This window comes from Puma concolor, chromosome E1 (assembly GCF_028749965.1).
Source record: "Puma concolor isolate L17-30 chromosome E1, mPumCon1.1.hap2, whole genome shotgun sequence".
NCBI classification, from domain to species: Eukaryota; Metazoa; Chordata; class Mammalia; order Carnivora; family Felidae; genus Puma; species Puma concolor.
Window position 1 is genome coordinate 52,027,513 of NC_141680.1, and position 18,731 is coordinate 52,046,243.

An 18,731-nucleotide genomic window follows, 5' to 3' on the forward strand; every position below is an offset into this window, starting at 1 on the left:
ATATGACAAAAATGCCAGGGAAAACAGCTGAGAGCCTCTTGGAAGTTGGCCTATGGGGTGGTGCCATTACTTTTCATTACAACTCTTTTGGTATGATCTGGCTTTTTAAAATGTACTTGGAGGGGCGCCTGGGTGGCGCAGTCGGTTAAGCGTCCGACTTCAGCCAGGTCACGATCTCGCGGTCCGTGAGTTCGGGCCCCGCGTCAGGCTCTGGGCTGATGGCTCAGAGCCTGGAGCCTGTTTCCGATTCTGTGTCTCCCTCTCTCTCTGCCCCTCCCCCGTTCATGCTCTGTCTCTCTCTGTCCCAAAAATAAATAAATGTTGAAAAAAAAAAATAAAATAAAAAAATAAAAAAAAATAAAATAAAATGTACTTGGAATATTTTCATATATTTAGTAATGTCTTTTTATTTATTTATTTATTTACTTATTTACTTACTTACGTACCACCTGAGCCATTCAGGCATCCCTAGCAATTTTTAAATAAAATCAGAGAACTAGGAGAATAAATGATAGATTCGTTGTTAAACTAAATGGATCTCTAGTGGAATTTCAGGGTGAGTAAAATTCAGAGACTGTAGGGAAATGGACGAGTGGGAAGGGGGAAGAGGTACAATTAAAACATGAGTTCAAGTTGATAAGAAACTCATATTTATTTATGAAATAATTATGAAAATGTGCTTGGTTTTAGAAAATATATGCTGAAGTAGTTAGGAGTAAAGAGACATCATGTCTGCAACTTACTCTCAAATGGTTCAGAGGGAAGAAATATAAATTATATACCTTTTTATTCTAAAACTAAAGCTTAATAAATACAAGGTACTAACATTTTTAAACAACAGCTACTAAATACTTAGGGACTGTACAGAAATACGGTATCCTTCTAAAATTTGGGGGCAACCACAATGTTTGTTTTTTTTTTTGTCCAGGAAGTGAATTTAAATAGTTTAAATGAAAAACGAAAAATCCTTGTTAATGAATACAGGAGTTGAATAAAAACGTAATGAATAACTTTTGTTCCAGATACCTTGAATGAAAGTGTTTCCCTTTAAGCATCTCACAGTTTAGAAAGGGAGACACGAGTTACAGTCGTTGTGATAAGGACAAGGAAAGCAGTATACACAAGGCAATGAGCACCCGAGAGGAGTGGGTTTTGTCTTACAGGAGGTGGGGTTAGGGAGAGCTCTATGGAACAGGTGAACGCCCAGCTCGGCGAAGGCTCCCAGGATGTCAGAAGGCCATTCGATCAAGAGTTAAAATGTCCAAAGTTAATTCACTTCTTCCCTACAACTATAGAAGGTCTGTGCTATTATCATCTCTGTTGTACAAACCAGGGAAGAGATGCATAAGGTTAAATAATTCATGCAAGGCCATACGCTAATGAGCAGGGGTTCCAAGGTCCAAACCCAGATCATCGTCCTAGCCCCTGCCCTACGCTGACTCTCGGGATGTCTGGAGACTGGCATTCACTCAAAAGGCACCACGTCCAAGAAAGTTTGCTACTTCTGGGCACAGCGTGAGGGATGCGTTGATGTTCTCAGTTTGAAACTTGGGGAACGGGAATGAGGGGCGTGCATGTATTGAAGAATGGGGTCCAGGTAAGGATGGGGATGGGCAGTGATCAAAGAATGAATTCGGACATTTCCAGATCCAGGGGGAATAAACAAATGAGAGACCCAGGTCATCCCCGGAGTTGAAAAGATCAAACATCCATTAAGTGAAGGCTCTCTAAGGAGAGACAGCAAGCGATTAAGGGGGGAGAAGAAAACCATTAGAGACCGCTCTGTAGTAGGACGATGGCTTGGAAGTGAAATCTGGGGCTCAGGGGCATTTTTGAGTGAAGGTTGGAGGGAAGAAGCGATGTCCAGGGAGGAAAGCTGGGTGTCCCTTAAGGTGAGGTTCTTGGGAAGAGAACTTGCCGGGAAAGGTGGAGGTTCGAGGAAACAGGCTTCACAATGGACTAGGGTTTTTCCGGGGTTCCTTGCAGGAAGCTGGTGTGTATATGGAGTGGAGAGCGTGGGGCGAACCTGGGGAAGAATCAACTGAGTTGGATCCGGAGGTGGGTGGGCTTGTTTGGACGCCCACACCCTTGAAGGGAGAGGGGATGGTGATTAGGTCGGCTTTTGTCCTTGGCAGCCCTAGGACACTGGGACACAAAGGGGCTGTAGAGGGGTGGGCCAGGGGATCCTCTGCGTTCACATGCAACTTCCCAGGGCTGAAGGGGCTTCAGGGATCAGAGCTCCCTCCCGCCACCTTCCCACAGGAGACCCCCTGAGGCCCAGAGAGGTCAACCGGCCTACCCAAGACCACACAGCTAATTCAGTCCCAACGCCCGCCCGCGCCTTTTTTCTACTTGTGTCCGGCACACGCCTTTGGGCCTTTTCAGCACCAGCGAGGCACCAAGCGAGGCACCCCTGGGTGGACAGAAACCCTGCCGGGGTCGCCCGGCCCCCGCCTCCGCGCCGCCCGCCACCTGCGATTCGCGGTCGCGGCCCGCGCGGAGGCCGCTGCAGGCGCCGCGGCCAAAGAAGGGAAAGTCCAGAGGGTGACGGCACGGGGGCGCGCGCCCAGGCTGTGCGTCAACCTGCAGCCACGGCTGACTTATTTTGGACCCGGCCGGTTACATTGGTCACGCCGAGGACGCTCCTCAAACCCGCGGCCCCCGGCACGCGCCACCCGCGCAACCGCGGCCGCGTGACACGATGTCCAGCGGGGCCCCCCCGCCCCAGCTGCCCCGGGGGCGGCCCTTGAGGGGCCATCGGGGGGCCGGAGGACAGAAGGCGACCGTGGGGACCGACTTCGACGCCTCGTGACCCCTCGCCGACCGCCCCCACTCGCAGAGAGGGGGACCGCGACCCCTCATCGGACGTGGGCTCCGCGCCTGCGAGACAGCCTCACGCTACGGGGCGTGGCGTGCGACGTGGGGGCGTGGCAGGGCGTGGAGCGCGCGCGAAGGGGCGTGGCGCGGCGGAGCGGTGCGTGGTGCGATGGGCGGGGCGTTGCGCCGGGTTGGTTGGGGGGGGGTGGAAGGCGTGGCACGGCGAAGGGCGCGTCGTGCTGGCGCGCCGTAGCGGCCGAGGGAGGCGGGCGGTGTTTAGGCCCGGCCGGGTGAGGGTCGTGCGGTGGAAACGTCAGATCCGGGCCGTGGCCTCCCGGGCTGGGATCCTGGTTGGAGGGGACGGGGGACGGTCGCGGTGGGTGGGAAGGGATGAGGCTGTGGGCGAGGCCGCCGCGGCGGAAGCAGGGGAAGACGGCGGGGGCGGGGGCGTCTCCTGGGAGCGAGGCCTGGCCTCTGCGGAGGCTTCCTCCGGGGCGGGCGGAAAGTCGAAGCGAGAGTCCCCGGGGGATCCCCCCACCCCACCCCGGCCAGCGACCTGGTTGCGGTTGCTTTGGGGCCCAGCCCAAGGTGCGGGTTGCTATAGCAACCAGCTGGGGTAACCAACTTGTCCAGGTTTGCGCAGGATGTGCTGGCTTTGGCACTCAGCACTGCAGCCCTCCGGCCCGCTGAAGCGATGCTATTCGGCCTCCCGCGGCTTCGGCCAGAGGAGACCTGGGAGGCCGGCCGAAGGCCGACCTTTCACACTGCCTTTTCAATATTAGGGTGAAGGCGCCCCGCACAGCACTTTCTGGGCCAGGCCCAAGCATGCCAGTCCCTGTAAGACAAAGACTTCAATGGGAGCCTTCCTCCTTAAAGGTAGGTAGAATACGGAAGGGCACATTTTGTTTGGTATCTTGTCCTGTAGACGTGGAACTTCAGCCTAGTTGTGGAGCAGCGAGGACAAGCGTCTGGACATATCGGAGCTTTGACAAGAGTGACTTCTGTTTGAGAATTTCTTCCACACTCTGGAACCCCAGGATTCTGGTGTCCAACCAGAACGGACGTTAGCTGAAAATTTCCCATCAATTGTCAATCATTTAACTGGAAACATCCAGATAATTAGAAAATATGGGGGCGCCTGGGTGGCTCAGTCGGTTAAGCATCCAACTTCGGCTCAGGGCATGATCTCACTCTCTGTGCGTTTGAGCCCGGCCTGGGGCTCTGTGCTGACAGCTCAGAGCCTGGAGTCTGCTTCAGATTCTGTGTCTCCCTCTCTCTGCCCGTCCCCTGTTCACTCTCTCTCTCTCTCTCTCTCTCAAAAATAAAGATTTTTAAAAAATTTTTAAAAATAAAAGCAAATATGATAGGTTCCAGACAGCGAAGTTTAATTTTTTTTTTTCCTTTTCTAACTCAAAAAGCCTTGTGGTGAAGCAGCTGTTTGACACACTCAGAAGGAAGGATGACAGCTATAAAGAGGAACACGATGTGAATGGAAGAGACCTGTCATTGTGAGTCTGGCTTTTGATTAGTCACCTGGTGTCTTCCCCAGGGTGACATGACTTTGAGGCAGTAAACTTCAGTGACTGAGATCTCTTAGGAGCCTGCAGTTAAATTACAGAAATGGACAGGATTTACATCAGTTCTCTTTTTTGTGTGGTCTGGAACATCTCTGACTCACATTGGAAAGGCTGAGTGTTTTTCATGTGGCCCTGATGACTCAGTTTGTAATATTGTTACCCAAATGACAGAAGGAAGTAGGCAATCAGGTCATTCTCTTACGGTTTTTATAACGGGAGCAGGTTCTTTAAGAGAAGATGGGATGAATTTCATGATTTTTCTTTTCACTTTTTCAGAGCCTCTCCCCAGGAAATTGATTGGAAATGGGGGGGGGGGGGTGGGAAACCCGTTGTTTGGTGTGAATTAAAAAAAAAGCAATCCGTTTTTCCATTCTAGGGAGAGATGATACATGCAGGTGGAGGGTAGGTAGATTAAAGTCACCTGTAAGGATATGCATTGTATATTTGATTCCTTGTGTTTTTCTGGTAGATGGAAACAGTACGGCACTCTGAACATACACTAAAAACAGCTCTCATCTCGGAGAACCCAAGGCTTGTGTCACAGTATGAGAAGTTAGATGCCGGGGAAAAGCGTTTGCTGAACGAAGCCTTCAAGCCAGACCATGATCTCTTCGGACCCATTACCTTGCATTCGCAATCGGATTGGATCATCTCCCATCCTGAGGCTCCCCAAGACTTTGAACAGTTTTTCAGTGATCCTTATAGAAAGGCACCGTCTCCAGACAAACGCAGTATTTATATACAGTGCATTGGTGTGCATCGGTAACAGGCTGGATTTGTTTGGTTTGCAATGGGGCTGTCGCCAGGGACAGCCTGGGTTGCTGATATCATTTAAGTGGGCAGCTTTTATGATCTTTTTAAAAAAAAAAACTTTTTTTTAATGTTTATTTACTTTTTGAGAGGGGGGGCAGAGGCAGAGAGAGAGCGAGACACAGAATCCGAAGGAGGCTCCAGGCTCTGGGCTGTCAGCACAGAGCCCGACACGGGGCTCGAACTCATGAACTGCAAGATCATGACCTGAGCCGAAGTCGGATGCTCAACCGACTGAGCCACCCAGGTGCCCCATGATCATTTCTGACATTCATCACAGTGATGGAAGTGTTGTACCCAAATTGCCTTAAAAGAGGACATTTTGTTTCTTACTAATTCATATTCACATCAATGAGTGATCGAAGTTTATTAAAGATTTAGAGTCCCATTTGCTTCTAATTTCAGATTTCTAATTAGAGACTGAGGTAAAGACTGAATGGTTTGGGGTGCCTGGGTGGCACGATTGAGCGTCCGACTTCGGCTCAGGTCATGATCTCAGGGTCTGTGAGTTCAAGCCCTGCATCGGGCTCTGTGCCGACAGCTCAGAGCCTGGAGCCCGTTTCGGATTCTGTGTCTCCCTCTCTCTCTGACCCTCCCCCATTCATGCTCTGCCTCTCTCTGTCTCAGAAAAATAAATGAAGGTTAAAAAAAAATTAAAAAAAAAAAAAGACTGCATGTTTCAATCATCTTCGAGTCTGACTTTACATGTTCTTCTACCTTACAGGCTCTCTAGGCAACACCAGAATTATCAGTGAAGAATATATTAAATGGCTCAAGGGTTACTGTGAAGCATTTTTCTACGGCTTAACAGTGAAACTCCTAGAACCAGTTCCTGTTTCTGCCACGAGGTGTTCCTTTAGAGTCAATGATAACACACAAAACCTACAAATTCACGCAGGTAAATTAAACAGCTTTACAATTTGAACTGAGTACAGGAGATGTATACATAGGTGTATATGGAGAGACATGTATGGATGTACGTATCTCACACACGCATCCCTTTTTAAATAGGGCACATCCTGAAGTTCTTAAAAAAGAAGAAACCTGAAGACGCCTTCTGTATTGTGGGAATAACGATGATTGATCTTTACCCAAGAGACTCCTGGAATTTTGTCTTTGGACAGGCCTCTTTGACAGATGGTACTCCTTTTTGACATCATTGGTAGAAATATCCTCAACTTGAGAATACTGGAAGATGTTGATAGAGGGAAAAAGTTCCAGCCAGTTATAATTTTGGTACTACAGGCTGTATGGTATTTCTGGAGCATCATGCTGGTGTGGGAAATGTGCTGTGGATAGATTCTGATGACCTGGGTCCCTGCCCTGCTCAGCCATTCACTACCTACGTGACCTTGAGGCCAATAATATCGATTTTTTTTTTAAGTTTATTTATTTATTTTGTGGGGGAAGGAGCAGAGGGAGAGAGAGAATCCCCAGTAGACCCCACACTGTCAGCATAGGGCCTGATGTGTATCTTGAACTCAGGAACCATGAGGTCGTGACCTGAGCCAAAGTCGAGAGCTGGAGGCTTAATTGACTAAGCCACCCAGGCGCCCCTGACAATACCTATTTCCGAGAGCCCTTTTGCGATGGGTTACCTAACAGTGCTGATACATAAACAGTGTGGATACGTAAACTGTATATATATGGCTGGCATATATATAAGGTGTTCAGCACGGCAGACAGTAGGTGTCCAAAACTGGGTAGCAAGGTGAATGAAGTCCAGTAAGGATGTTTGAACTGTCATTAACGTAAGTGAAAGTCTTGCTAATTGCTTTTCAATTCTTAGTTCTCTCATATAGACAGGAAACTATAGGCTGATGTACAGGTGTATGCTTCTTATCCTGTGTCTCATGACATCTTGTTATTTTATTTTTGTAAAAAAGTCGACTCCAGGTTTTGATTTAAGATGTGGTCACCTTGACTCATCAGGGATTCTGCATGGTGATACTGGGGGTAGGAAAGGATCTGGAAGCAAATCCTATTTTTGCCTAATTTTTTTTCTTCTTCCCTTCTGTCTACTTCTTTCCTCCACACCCCTCCCTTTTTGCTGTCATTTCTCTACCTTCATCCCCTAGGATCTGACAAGTTGGAGGGGGACAGTCCAATGCACTAAGGGGAGTGGTTGTCTGTTAGCAATGTGGGGGTGGGGAATAGGTACCTGGGACTGTACCTATTCTGAGTTCCAGTTTGTGGACTATCTAGGTGTTCTTGGTCTTTAACAAATGTTTCTTTGTTAGGTATCTCCATCTCTGACACATTGATCGGGTGGGGGGGGGACCCAGGGCACCACAGAACCTGTTCTTCCCCCTTACTCCTTCATGGGGGTTTCTCCATTTACATTCCTATGGTGCCCCCTCCCCAGTTAGCATAGTGTCCTGGAGACTCTGGTCACTGTTGTCTTTCTGACTTTTGTATGAGCTGTCTTTCTTTTTTTTTTTTTTTAATTTTTTTTTTTCAACATTTATTTGTTTTTGGGAGAGAGAGAGACAGAGCATGAACGGGGGAGGGGCAGAGAGAGAGGGAGACACAGAATCGGAAACAGGCTCCAGGCTCTGAGCCATCAGCCCAGAGCCTGACGCGGGGCTGGAACTCACGGACCGCGAGATCGTGACCTGGCTGAAGTCGGACGCTTAACCGACTGCGCCACCCAGGCGCCCCTGAGCTGTCTTTCTATCAGAAGTAAATTTTTATGAGCTAAATTTTTATGTCCCCTTTTATTATTTACCTGACAGAGACAGAAACCTTAAAAATTGAAAACAATTTATCCGGACATTGCCAGCTGATTCATCTTATGCATTTCGAGAGGGTAGGAGGCATTTTCCCAAAATGTTTCTACTTTAACCGCCCCCCCCCCCCCGCCCTCCCTTAAAAAAAAATTTTTTTTTTAGTGTGTATTTATTGAGAGAACCAGAGACAGAGCGCACGCGTGTGCATGAGCGGGGGAGGGGGCAGAGAGAGAGAGAGAGAGAGAGAGAGAGACACAATCCGGCAGGCTCCAGGCTCCGGGCTCCCAGCTGTCAGCACCAGAGCCTGACACAGGGTTTGAACTCACCAACAGGAGCCAGGAGCCGCCTGAGCCACCCAGGCAGCCCACCCCCACCCCCTTTGTAAGTAAGTTTCTTAACTGCTGCATGGCCTCAGAGAAGATACAGGCTTGCAGGACTGATCGGCCAGGCAGTGAGACAGTATCTTGCTACAAGTGACTGTTCTCTCCGTTTACGAAGATGGGGATTTTAAAATGGAGAAATATTTAATTACTAAAGAAAATAACCTTCCATTTGTAGGATTATCAGGAGGAATGTTCTCGCTAGAGGTGTTACAGTGAAATGTGCTCACACTTCCTTGGCAAGAGGACAGAGGAGGTCAGCCGTGACATGAATAGATTTAGTGTTTTCTTAACTTTCAGAATGCGCTCTTTCTCTCTCTCTCTCTCTCTCTCTCTCAATATCAAATACGAGGCGACATTTTCCAAGGGTGGGGTGAGGAGCATTCTCTTTGGATCAGGTTGGATTGGACAAACTTACTGTGAATTCATTTCTTTGACAAAAAAAAAAAAAATCCTTATTACTTTCAAGTAACAACTGAAAGAGACAAATAAAAGTGATCATGTCAACAAGTGCCGTCATAAAGCCGTGCCCTTTAGAACGAGCTGTGCAGCAAAGCCTGTTCTCCACCTGTGCAGAGGTGGTTGCTACGAGCCTCAGGGTAACAGGAAGTCAGTTACGAGGGTGTTTATTCTGGTCACCCGACGGCAGCCACATAGTACAGTTGTGTTGTGAGCGAGGAAGGGCAGGAGGGGAGAGGGTCTGTCTCTAGGCATGGTCTCGGGCATGGTCTCCAAGCATCAGGGCAGTCGCACGGCGGTTTTCCTCAGCCTGGTACCAGGGACATCCAGGAACTCTCCCCGACACACAGGACCTAGAGATCTGTTTATTGTGTTCTTTTTTTTTGTAAGTTTATTTATTTATTTATTTTGAGACAGAGACAGAGCATGAGCTGATAAGGGGCAGAGAGAGAAGGAGAGAGGATTACAAGCAGGTTCCATGCTGTGAGCGCAGAGCCCGATGGGGGGCTCGATCCCACAAACCGTGAGATCGTGAGCTGAGCCAAAACCAAGAGTCACACGGTTAACCAGCTGAGCCACCCAACTGCCCACGTTTGTCGTGTTCTTAAAGAGTAAAGTTGGGGCGCCTGGGTGGCGCAGTCAGTTAAGCGTCCGACCCTTGGTTTCGGCTCAGGTCGTCATGTCACAGTCCGTGAGATCGAGCCCCGCCTTGGGCTCTGTGCTGATGGCGTGGAGCCTGCGTGGGATTCCGTCTCTCCTCCTCTGCCTGCCCCTCCTCCACGTGCTCGGTCTCTGTTGCTCTAAAAAGAAATAAATTAACTTAAAAAAAAATAAGAGTGAGGTCATGGGTGTGTGTTGCCCATTTTTCAACGTTCCTCTTGGAGTACTTGGTTTGGACTGTTCTGGGGGAAAAAAAAAGACTTCTTCCGTGGGGAACAAAAACCTCCGGAACTCCCGATTTCTCGAGAATTTGAACCTCGAGCCCTTTGTGTTTTACAGGGCAGGGCAAATTGGACAGCAGCGGCAGACTTGGGTAGGGAAACCCGGGGCCGACGGCCACCTCCGTCTTGGCAAACCTCAAGCACATGAGACCGTGGGCACATGGGAGCACAGACGAGACGCCCGGGCGGGCTCTCCTTGTTGGTTTGTCCTTCAGGAATCTTGCTCCCTTTCTCTTGCTGCTTGTCCTCCTTTTGTAGGTGTGGGGATATTCAGCTTTGCGAGGTATGGCAGGGATTTTTACAGCTCCCGCTACGAAGGCAGAGTGAGCAAGCTGCAGAAAGGATTCTCGAGTGACTATGCAGTTTTCGAGAACTATTACACTCCTCAAGTGACCAGTGTTCTGCTGCTTCGTTCCTGTAAGGTGAGTTGTTGAAAAAAAAAAAAAAAATCCAACAGGAGTATTTTTTAAAGAGCTCTTCCCCCCCCCCCATGTTTATTTATTTGTTTTTGAGAGAGAGACAGAGAGGCAGAGAGAGAGACAGAATCCCAAGCAGGCTCCACGCTGCCAGCGCAGAGCCCGATGAGAGGCTCGAACTCACGAAACTGTGAGATCGTGACTTGAGCCGAGATCAGGTCGGACGCTTAACCAACTGAGCCACGCAGGCGCCCCAGAGATCTCTTAATTCCCTAAATTGTATGTCAGCAGTCCTTAAGGTAATATGATAAACGAATTTGTATCATTCGTATGCTTTTGATGGACATCGTGTTTGCCTGAAATTACCGATAAAAACAATTTAAATGGATACCTTGATAGTGACATTTACAGTATCTGTGCTGGCGTTATGCCCTGTTAGTTATGTACAGCCTCAGTTATGTACAGCCCCACATCCTCACCACTAGTTCAATTCCAGAAGTCTGGCATGAGTAAGTAACTGCCTCTTTGAACTTGTGGTCATCAAGTAAAGCCGCTCTTGGAGGGCCTCTGCTGGCAGGTGTCTTGAGAATGGCTTCCTCTTGGGCCCCAGGCTACCTTCTACTGAGGTTAGCTCCACTGACAGCTCCTGATGAATCTCCCCAACTCGTGCTCGTTGGAGAGCCTGTTTCCTGATTTTTCCCCTTTTCCTTAGCCGGAGACATAGGCATTTCCTGCAGCTGGGAAGTTCTGCCTTCATTCCTAGCCACCTCTTCAGGTTTGAGAGCTACACTGCCTGGAACAGTGTTTTCCGAGCGTGTAGCCTGCATCAGCATCCGCTGGTGTGGTCGTTAACGTGGAGACGGGAGCCCCCTTCCTTCCAAACCTACCGACTCAGCATCCCTGGGAGAAAGGACCCAGAATCTGAATTGTAACAAGTGTCCCACTTGTCTGGAGCATGGCTCTCAGGCTGGGGTGATCTTGCCCCCCACCCCCCACCCCCCACCCCCCGGCCCCGGGGACTTTTTGGCAATGTCTAGAGACGTTTCTGGTTGGCACAGTTGAGTAGAGGCTGTGGATGGTGCTAAGTATCCTACGGTGCCCAGGACTGCTGTTCCCCCCTCCCCCCCCCCCATACACAAAGAATGATCCTACCCAATATGTCAGGGGTCTCAGGGCTGGGCAACCCGGCTGCAGGTATACTTAAGAAATTAAGTCTACGAAGGAAGGCAGTGTAAGTAGGGAAATGAAGGTTTAAGTTTGGGGGCAGGTTGAAGTTTTGGTGATGATGGTAAGGGAGTTGCCTCCCCTCCCCTTGTTTCTTGGAAAAGCAAGAGAAAGAAGGAAGGGCTAACCCACTGACGATGGTGGCGCCATAAAGCTTTGATGTGCGTGTCTTGCAGACTTTAACCCACGAGATCGGACACATATTTGGACTCCGACACTGCCAGTGGCTCGCATGCCTAATGCAGGGCTCCAACCACTTGGAAGAAGCCGACCGGCGCCCGCTCAACCTTTGCCCCATCTGTTTACGCAAGTTGCAGTGTGCCATTGGCTTCAACATAATAGAAAGATACAAAGTAAATGAGGGGAAGAACAAAAGGGGGAAGTGGTTATATAAGTAGCAAACTACCATTTTCTATTAGGCCCTTCTCTGGAACTATAATTTATCAGAGGAAATTAGTGCAAAGATAAGCAGGAAGCTGTGGTTACAAAAAAAGAAAACCCTGCAAAGAAATCTCATTAAAAACTGCCTTGCCCCTGAGAGCCTTACACTTGTCGTTGAGTGAGAAATGGTGAAGGAGGGAATCTGTACTTCCCATGCCGTAAGGCCAGGAGAGCTTGACTTGTCGCAGAACAGTAAACGTTGATGCGTGCGGCTGACGACATAAAATGCATAGAGATGGTTTCTCTTTCCAAATGTGGGACAGGGGTATGCAATTCACTGGGAGGAGAGGATGGGTTTCTTTAAGGAGGAAGAGGGGAGGTACCCAATCTCAGGATGCGTGTGCGCGTACGTGTGTCCACACGTGCCCACGAACGTGTCAGTGGCCATCGCGGCACTCCCGGTGGGTGGGACCCCGCGTGCAGGTGGCTTTACGTACGTGCGTCCACCTGCGCCTCTGTGCACACTTGCAGACGAGCCCGCTTCCGCATCGGGTTAAAAGCACGCGCCCGGTACCCCGTGGGACATCCGGTGAGCCGAGGAAAGCCCACCCCTCCCGCCCAGCAAAAACCCGTGAGGGGTGTCTTTCTCTCTGGTCTGCGCCCCCCCCCCCCCCCCCCCGGCACACTCTGACCATCGCTCGTAATCCTAGAGTGTGCGTTGGAGGTAAACGCTCTTTCACCCAGTGTTGTTTCATGTGCACAAACATCTTTATCAAACGGAACATCTCCCTGGGGCGACTGAAGTCACTGATTGCGATAACGTGATTTTGAAGGCCGTGTTTTTCTCTAGCCTAAAACTGTCTTGCTCCGATTTGTTAAAATGTGCGTCTGGTTTGTGTTTTTCAAGGCGCTGGTGAGGTGGATCGAGGACGAGTCGGACAGCCCCGGAGTCAGTACGGAGCGCAGTCGTGAGGGTGCCGTGGATTTACCGAAACCCGTGGACGCCTTTAAGGAATGGAAAGAGTGGATAATAAAATGCCTTGCTGTTGTCCAAAAATAAGGACCTTCACATAGGAGTAATTAAAATAAACATTTGCAGACTCTGCTTTCATTTGGACGGAGTACTTCATTAGAATAAACTGTTTACCGATTCTGCCCGGTGTCAGGTAACAGGATGGAACCTTCTTGAAAGCACCCGAACTTTGAAACGAGGCTTATTTTTTTAATGTTTATTTATTTTGAGAGAGAGAGAGAGACACTGTGTGCGAGTGGGGGAAAGGCAGGAAGAGAGAGAATCCCAAGCAGGCTGCATGCTGTCAGCGTAGAGCCCGACACGGGACTTGAACTCACAAACGGTGAGATCATGAGGCAGACCTGAGCTGAGATCGAGAGCCGGACGCTGAAATGACTGAGCCACCCAGGCACCCCATTTTAGCATTGTGAATGATAGGAACTCTAAACTCCTCTGTCTCGATAGCCTGGCCTGTGGTAGGGAGCACATCGTTTCCATTCTTCAAATATGCTTAGGTCTCGAGAGAGCCGGGACTAGCAGATAAGTAAGTAAATATTCTAAAAACTGCTGCCTGTGTCCTGAGAATGGATTTCCAAGGCACGTCATTTCCGGGGGCTGACACTCGGTTCGTTTCCTGGAGGAGGGACTCCCTCCTTTGCACCCAGGCCGGTCAGCTGCTCTTCTCGATCCCTTGCCTGTGGCTTCTCCTTCCCAGACGGGGGCTGCCTGCTCTCCTTTTATTCTTTGCTGGTTGTCAGCTTGAGCCTCAAGGACGCAATGGCATACTTGGGTTTTCGGCAGCTTATCAAACGTGACCTCCTGGGGCACCTGGCTGGCTCAGTTAAGCGGCCTGGTTTGGGCTCATGATCTCAACGTTTGTGGGCTCCAGCCCTGTGTCGGGCTCCTCGCTGACAGTGCAGAGCCTGCTTGGGATAGTCTCTCTCCCTGACCCTCCCCTGCTCGAATTCTCTCTCGCACAAAATGAATAAACATAAAATAGAATGTGACTTCTCACTAGTGACAAGTGAAGATAGTGGAACTTGTACTACAACAGACATAGGATTTGTGAGGGGTCTTGCGCATAATTTGCTACAACGGCCCTTAGGTTTCTGAGTGTTGCACTTTGCCTGTAGGCTCAGAGCTGGTGTCGGGTTTATTCCCACAATAGTGTCTCCCTCCCTTCTTTGCACTGGGAAGTGTTTACTTGAGTAGGGGGAGGCCGTGATGCGGTTACCTGTTGGCCCATGATGGCCTGCAGGGCTGGGAACGTCAGCTGGATTTCCTCAGTGGGGAACAGGTTGAAAACCACAGACTTGACAGGTCTCCTCTGAGAGATCAATGTATCCTGGAAACCTAGAAATTACGTCAGATCATTTAACTGAATGCTGGTGAGGAGACCGCATTTCTCATGTTCCCATCTTAATCTCAAGGGTAACACTTCTGGGTAATTAAACATTTTGATCTTTCGACCCTAAATTTTTTTGCTGTTATTTATTATAGTGTGATTTATTTAAAAAAAAAATTTTTTTTTCAACGTTTTTTATTTATTTTTGGGACAGAGAGAGACAGAGCATGAACGGGGGAGGGGCAGAGAGAGAGGGAGACACAGAATCAGAAACAGGCTCCAGGCTCCGAGCCATCAGCCCAGAGCCTGACGCGGGGCTCGAACTCACGGACCGTGAGATCGTGACCTGGCTGAAGTCGGACGCTCAACCGACTGCGCCACCCAGGCGCCCCTATTATAGTGTAATTTAAAGCACATTTTATAACTGCATCAATGGTTTTCCTGGCTACAATTCATTTTCTTACTTGATTAAAGCTCATAAGGTCATTTAGAAAATGGTGATTTATGTTGAAACTAATTGGAGAGTGGGGCGCCTGGGTGGCTCAGTTGGTTAAGCACTGGACTTTGGCTCAAGTCATGATCTCATGGTTTGTGGCCTCGAGCCCCACTTTGGGCTCTGTGTTGACAGCTTGGAGCCTGGAGCCTGCTTCAGGTTCTGTCTCCCTCTCTCTGCCCCTCCCCTGCTCATGCTCTGCCCCTCTCTCTCTCTCTCTCTCTCTCTCTCTCTCTCTCTCTCTCTCTCAAGAATAAGACATTAAAAAAATTTTAAACTAATTGGAGAGAGAACACTTGGTCATTCTAATATGAAAAGACAGTTAAAGGGAGCGTGGACTTTTACCGGTTGTCACGGGTTTTATTTCCTCCTTGAAAAATGTACTGTTGTCCGGTCTGTTCAGTTTTCCTCTGTTTACCTACAAGGTCGGGACGGGTTTAGTGCTGTAGGTCAGCAAGAATTACAAACCTACAAATTCAGATTTGGCTAGGTGTGTCAGTTAGGGGTTGCAGTTATTTGGAGAAGATATAAAATCCATTTGTACCTACCTTGCACTGACCAGGAAAAAAGTCTTCTAGTAAAGAATCCAATCGTTCAGTCCTTTAAAAGTTGGACAAATTTCATGTGACAGAGACTTATTCAGCGATCAATTAAGTGTATAGTATTGCATTGTACTTTTAATTTTTTTTTTAAATTTATTTATTTTTGAGACAGAGAGAGACAGAGCATGAACAGGGGAGGGGCAGAGAGAGAGGGAGACACAGAATCGGAAGCAGGCTCCAGGCTCTGAGCTGTCAGCACAGAGCCCGACGCGGGGCTCGAACTCACGGACCCCGAGATCATGACCTGAGCCATGTCGGACGCCTAACGGACCAAGCCACCCAGGCGCTCCCGCATTGTACTTTTAGACGGTTTCCTAGCGTTAAATTTAAAAATAGAATTTGTTGACTGCAACGAAATTGTACGTACGAATAAATCTTGTTTTGCGAAATGATTTGCACTCACTAACACACACAAATCCAGAGTTTGCTTTGCCAATGCCGAACGAACAAGGTAAGAGTAAAGAGAATGGATTTGTTCGCCGTCTAAACGCAGTTCTAGAAATCAGTGCATCTGAAATGCTGTTCACGTTGTCGCCTGAGTGACTAGCAGTCTCTCTGGTCAGGAGAAGGATTAAGTGTCGACAGGTCAGTCCGGAAAGCCTTGTAACGGTGACGGCTGGACAGAAGAACGTGGCCTCGTCCGGCCGGTCCTCTGGAGCCCGCGGGCCCCCGGGCTCGAGCCACGTCTCCTTTCCGCACCCCGGGGTGCCGCGCCGGGTGGCTGGGGGGGCACAGGTGGTGGCCGCGGGCCGCGACGGCGCTGCACCCCCCGCCCCTCCCCCGAGGCGGCGCTGTCCCGTCCGCAACCCGAACGGCGGCGCCGTTCCACCCCGTAACCCCCCGGCGGCGCTGTCCGGTTCCCCGACCCGCGCGGCGCCCCGCCCCGCCCCGCCCCGCCGCCGCGAGCTCGCGCGGCGCGTCCCCAACCCGCGCGCCCGGCCGTCCCCGCGCGCCCCCGGCCCGCAGCGAAGCCTCCTGGGAGTGGGGGCGCAGCAGCCGCGGGAAGGCCGGCGGATCGGCGCGGCGGGCGGCGGCGGAGCCGTGAGTGCGAGCGAGCGAGCGAGCGGGCTCGGGGGCGCGTGTGCGCGGCGCCGGCGCTCGGAGGCCGCGTGGGCGCCCCTCGCGCGGTTCTGGGGACCGGCGAGAGCGGCACCGTCCAGTGCGCGTAGAGCGCGGGCCCCGGGTGTCACCTTGCCGTGCCTGGGAGGCACGTGAGCACGTGCACAAGGGGGCACGTGGACTGAGGTTGGAGCGCACAGTTTAGCCCAGTGCATCCCCGATATTACCGTTGCAACCCGTCCTCGGTCTGAAAAAGAACATTCTCTTCTCGTCCTGGGTGGCCGCATCTCCGCCCCGGAGGCCACGCTGCACGTGCTCCCCGGGGCTCCGCGCGGCTCGGGGCTCGTGGCTGTAGATTAGGGCGGGTTTCTGCGCAAAGACGCACCTGCGAGGCGGCACCAGGAGGAACGAAGGGGAAAGGCTGTTTCAGGGGAAGCGTCGCGCGGGTCTTCGGGGTGTGAACACTGCTGAGGGCCTTCGCATTCGGTATTGACCGGCCCGCAGGTCTGGCTGTTCCCTTCCGTGGCATTGGTTTTGGTTTTGGTCGTTCACCCCCTCCCGCTACCAAGGGCCTGGTATGGCCTTTAAATGTGCTTTTAGGCTTGGAATGCGGAATCGTCAAGTGTTAGTAATAACGTGCATGCTGCTCAGTTCACACGTGATGAAACAAGGCCGCAGTAGCTAAGTAAACTTGTGCACGGTAGCACCCGTGGCAAAGACAAAACGGGTCCAGAGCTCCCTCATTTCGAATTCTGCTTTGTTTTCCCTCTGCCGCATGACCTCGTAAGAAGTAAAATACCACAAGCCAGAAACCTAGCCGATTTTTTTCCCCCAGATTGTTTATAGAAGGGGTTGTAAAAGATTAAACTTTCTTTCAACCCCTTTTCTGTTTGAGTGGGGCCATCTGGGGTTGCTCAAAGTCAGAGAAATCAGTCCGTGCACTTTGTGTTAGCACCAAAAAAAAAAAAAAAAGGGATTCTGTATCCAGAAAAGCCCTTGCTCCCGAGGAGGCATTTAAAAACAAAAACAAAAACAGTCATCATAAAAAAAAAAAGTCTACTGGAAAATAGGTTAAGTTAAAACAAAATCTGCTCCAGCAGTATTGTGAAAACTCAGGCTTCCATCGGCCTACCTACCCTCCTGGTAATTTCTTCCCACTGTTTAGTCTCCGTCGGACCTACGTTTTTGCCCTTAAGCTGATTCACCCTTGTAGAGCTCCTCCTGCTGGACCATTGGAGACTTAGCTCTTGGGCCTCTAGGTTTGGATCCCAGGGCTTTCAGTGTCCCAGGGCCACCCAGCTTCTTTGCAGCGACACCAGACTGTCTTGAGCTGTAATTGTCAATAGATGGCTTTTTTTTTCCCCCTTTGAAAAAGCCAGTGGGGGAAAATGAAAGAAAGAAAAAGCCGATGCAAAAGGAAGAACTCATTTGTTCGTTCAACAGTATTTTGGGAGCCCCACCTACCACATGCCAAGCCCTACTCAAAGCCTTGGGAATCGAGCAGTGCACAAAACACCTGCTGCCATCATGTACCAAGGGAGGAGACATAGTAAATGAGGGAAAACAAATACTTTTATAACTTTTTTTTTCAGGGTAAAGAGTAGAAACAAGGACTGTGTTGGGTAGGATGGTCAGGAATGCCTCCGCAGGAACACTTGGAAGAGACCAAATTGAAGGGTGTGCCAGGGAAAGGGAACAATTGATGCTAAGGTAAGAGGCTGGTGTTTTCAAGGAACAGTTCGAAGGCCGGTGCTAGAGTAGCAGGAGCAAGGGAGGAAACAGTAGCAGCAGGCAATGCATGAAGAACCCATTGTTGAGGATTTAAGGTTTTTAAATGTGATCGTGTCTGATTTGTGCCTTGAAACACAAATTATTATTCCTTTTTTTTTTAAATTTTTTTTTCAACGTTTTTTATTTATTTTTGGGACAGAGAGAGAGACAGAGCATGAACGGGGGAGGGGCAGAGAGAGAGGGAGACACAGAATCGGAAACAGGCTCCAGGCTCCGAGCCATCAGCCCAGAGCCTGACGCGGGGCTCGAACTCACGGACCGCGAGATCGTGACCTGGCTGAAGTCGGACGCTTAACCGACTGCGCCACCCAGGCGCCCCACAAATTATTATTTCTGATTATTGTGGGGCACCTGGGTGACTCAGTCGGTTGAGCGGCAGACTCTTGATTTTGGCTCAGGTCGTGATCCCAGGGTCATGGGATCGAGCCCCACATTGAGCTCAGTGCTGAGTGTGGGGCCTGCTTGGGATTCTTTCTCTCTCTCTCTCTCTCTCTCTCTCCCTCCCCTGCCCCCTCCTTCCCTCCTTTCCTCTGCCCCCCCCCCCCGACTCCCATGCACTCTCAAAAAAAAAAAAAGTATTGTAAGGCTTCTATATGGAAATTTAAAGCAGGAAAATTAAAACAAAAGTGGAATTGGGCAAACCAGTTAGAAGATTATTGCAGTAATCCAGCTAAGATGCTGTTGGCTTAGATCAG

The 18,731-nt window shown here is 50.1% G+C and overlaps 2 protein-coding genes across 6 annotated transcripts in view; both read left to right on the top strand.

Annotated features, from left to right (window-relative positions):
• Positions 1–3,221: 3,221 nt before the first annotated feature.
• Positions 3,222–14,222, top strand: AMZ2 (archaelysin family metallopeptidase 2). Of its 2 annotated transcripts, XM_025927608.2 has the most exons (8): positions 3,230–3,693; positions 4,236–4,325; positions 4,864–5,146; positions 5,929–6,102; positions 6,216–6,344; positions 9,972–10,135; positions 11,530–11,706; positions 12,642–14,222. In XM_025927608.2, the coding sequence occupies exons 3-8, from the start codon at positions 4,864–4,866 to the stop codon at positions 12,792–12,794; spliced, it is 1,080 nt and encodes a 359-aa protein (XP_025783393.1). In that variant the 5' UTR covers positions 3,230–3,693; positions 4,236–4,325; the 3' UTR covers positions 12,795–14,222. The 2 variants fall into 2 exon arrangements, with proteins under 2 accessions (XP_086543962.1, XP_025783393.1); XM_086687836.1 differs by lacking the exon at positions 11,530–11,706 and having other exon boundaries at positions 3,222–3,693.
• Positions 14,223–16,114: 1,892 nt separating this feature from the next.
• The window catches only part of ARSG (arylsulfatase G), a 109,820-nt gene continuing 107,203 nt past the window's right edge, over positions 16,115–18,731 (top strand). For all 4 annotated transcript variants that reach the window (XM_086687840.1, XM_086687841.1, XM_086687843.1 and 1 more), the window contains exon 1: positions 16,115–16,227. The gene's annotated coding sequence lies outside the window, so the exon portion shown is untranslated. The remainder of the gene's footprint in view (positions 16,228–18,731) is intronic.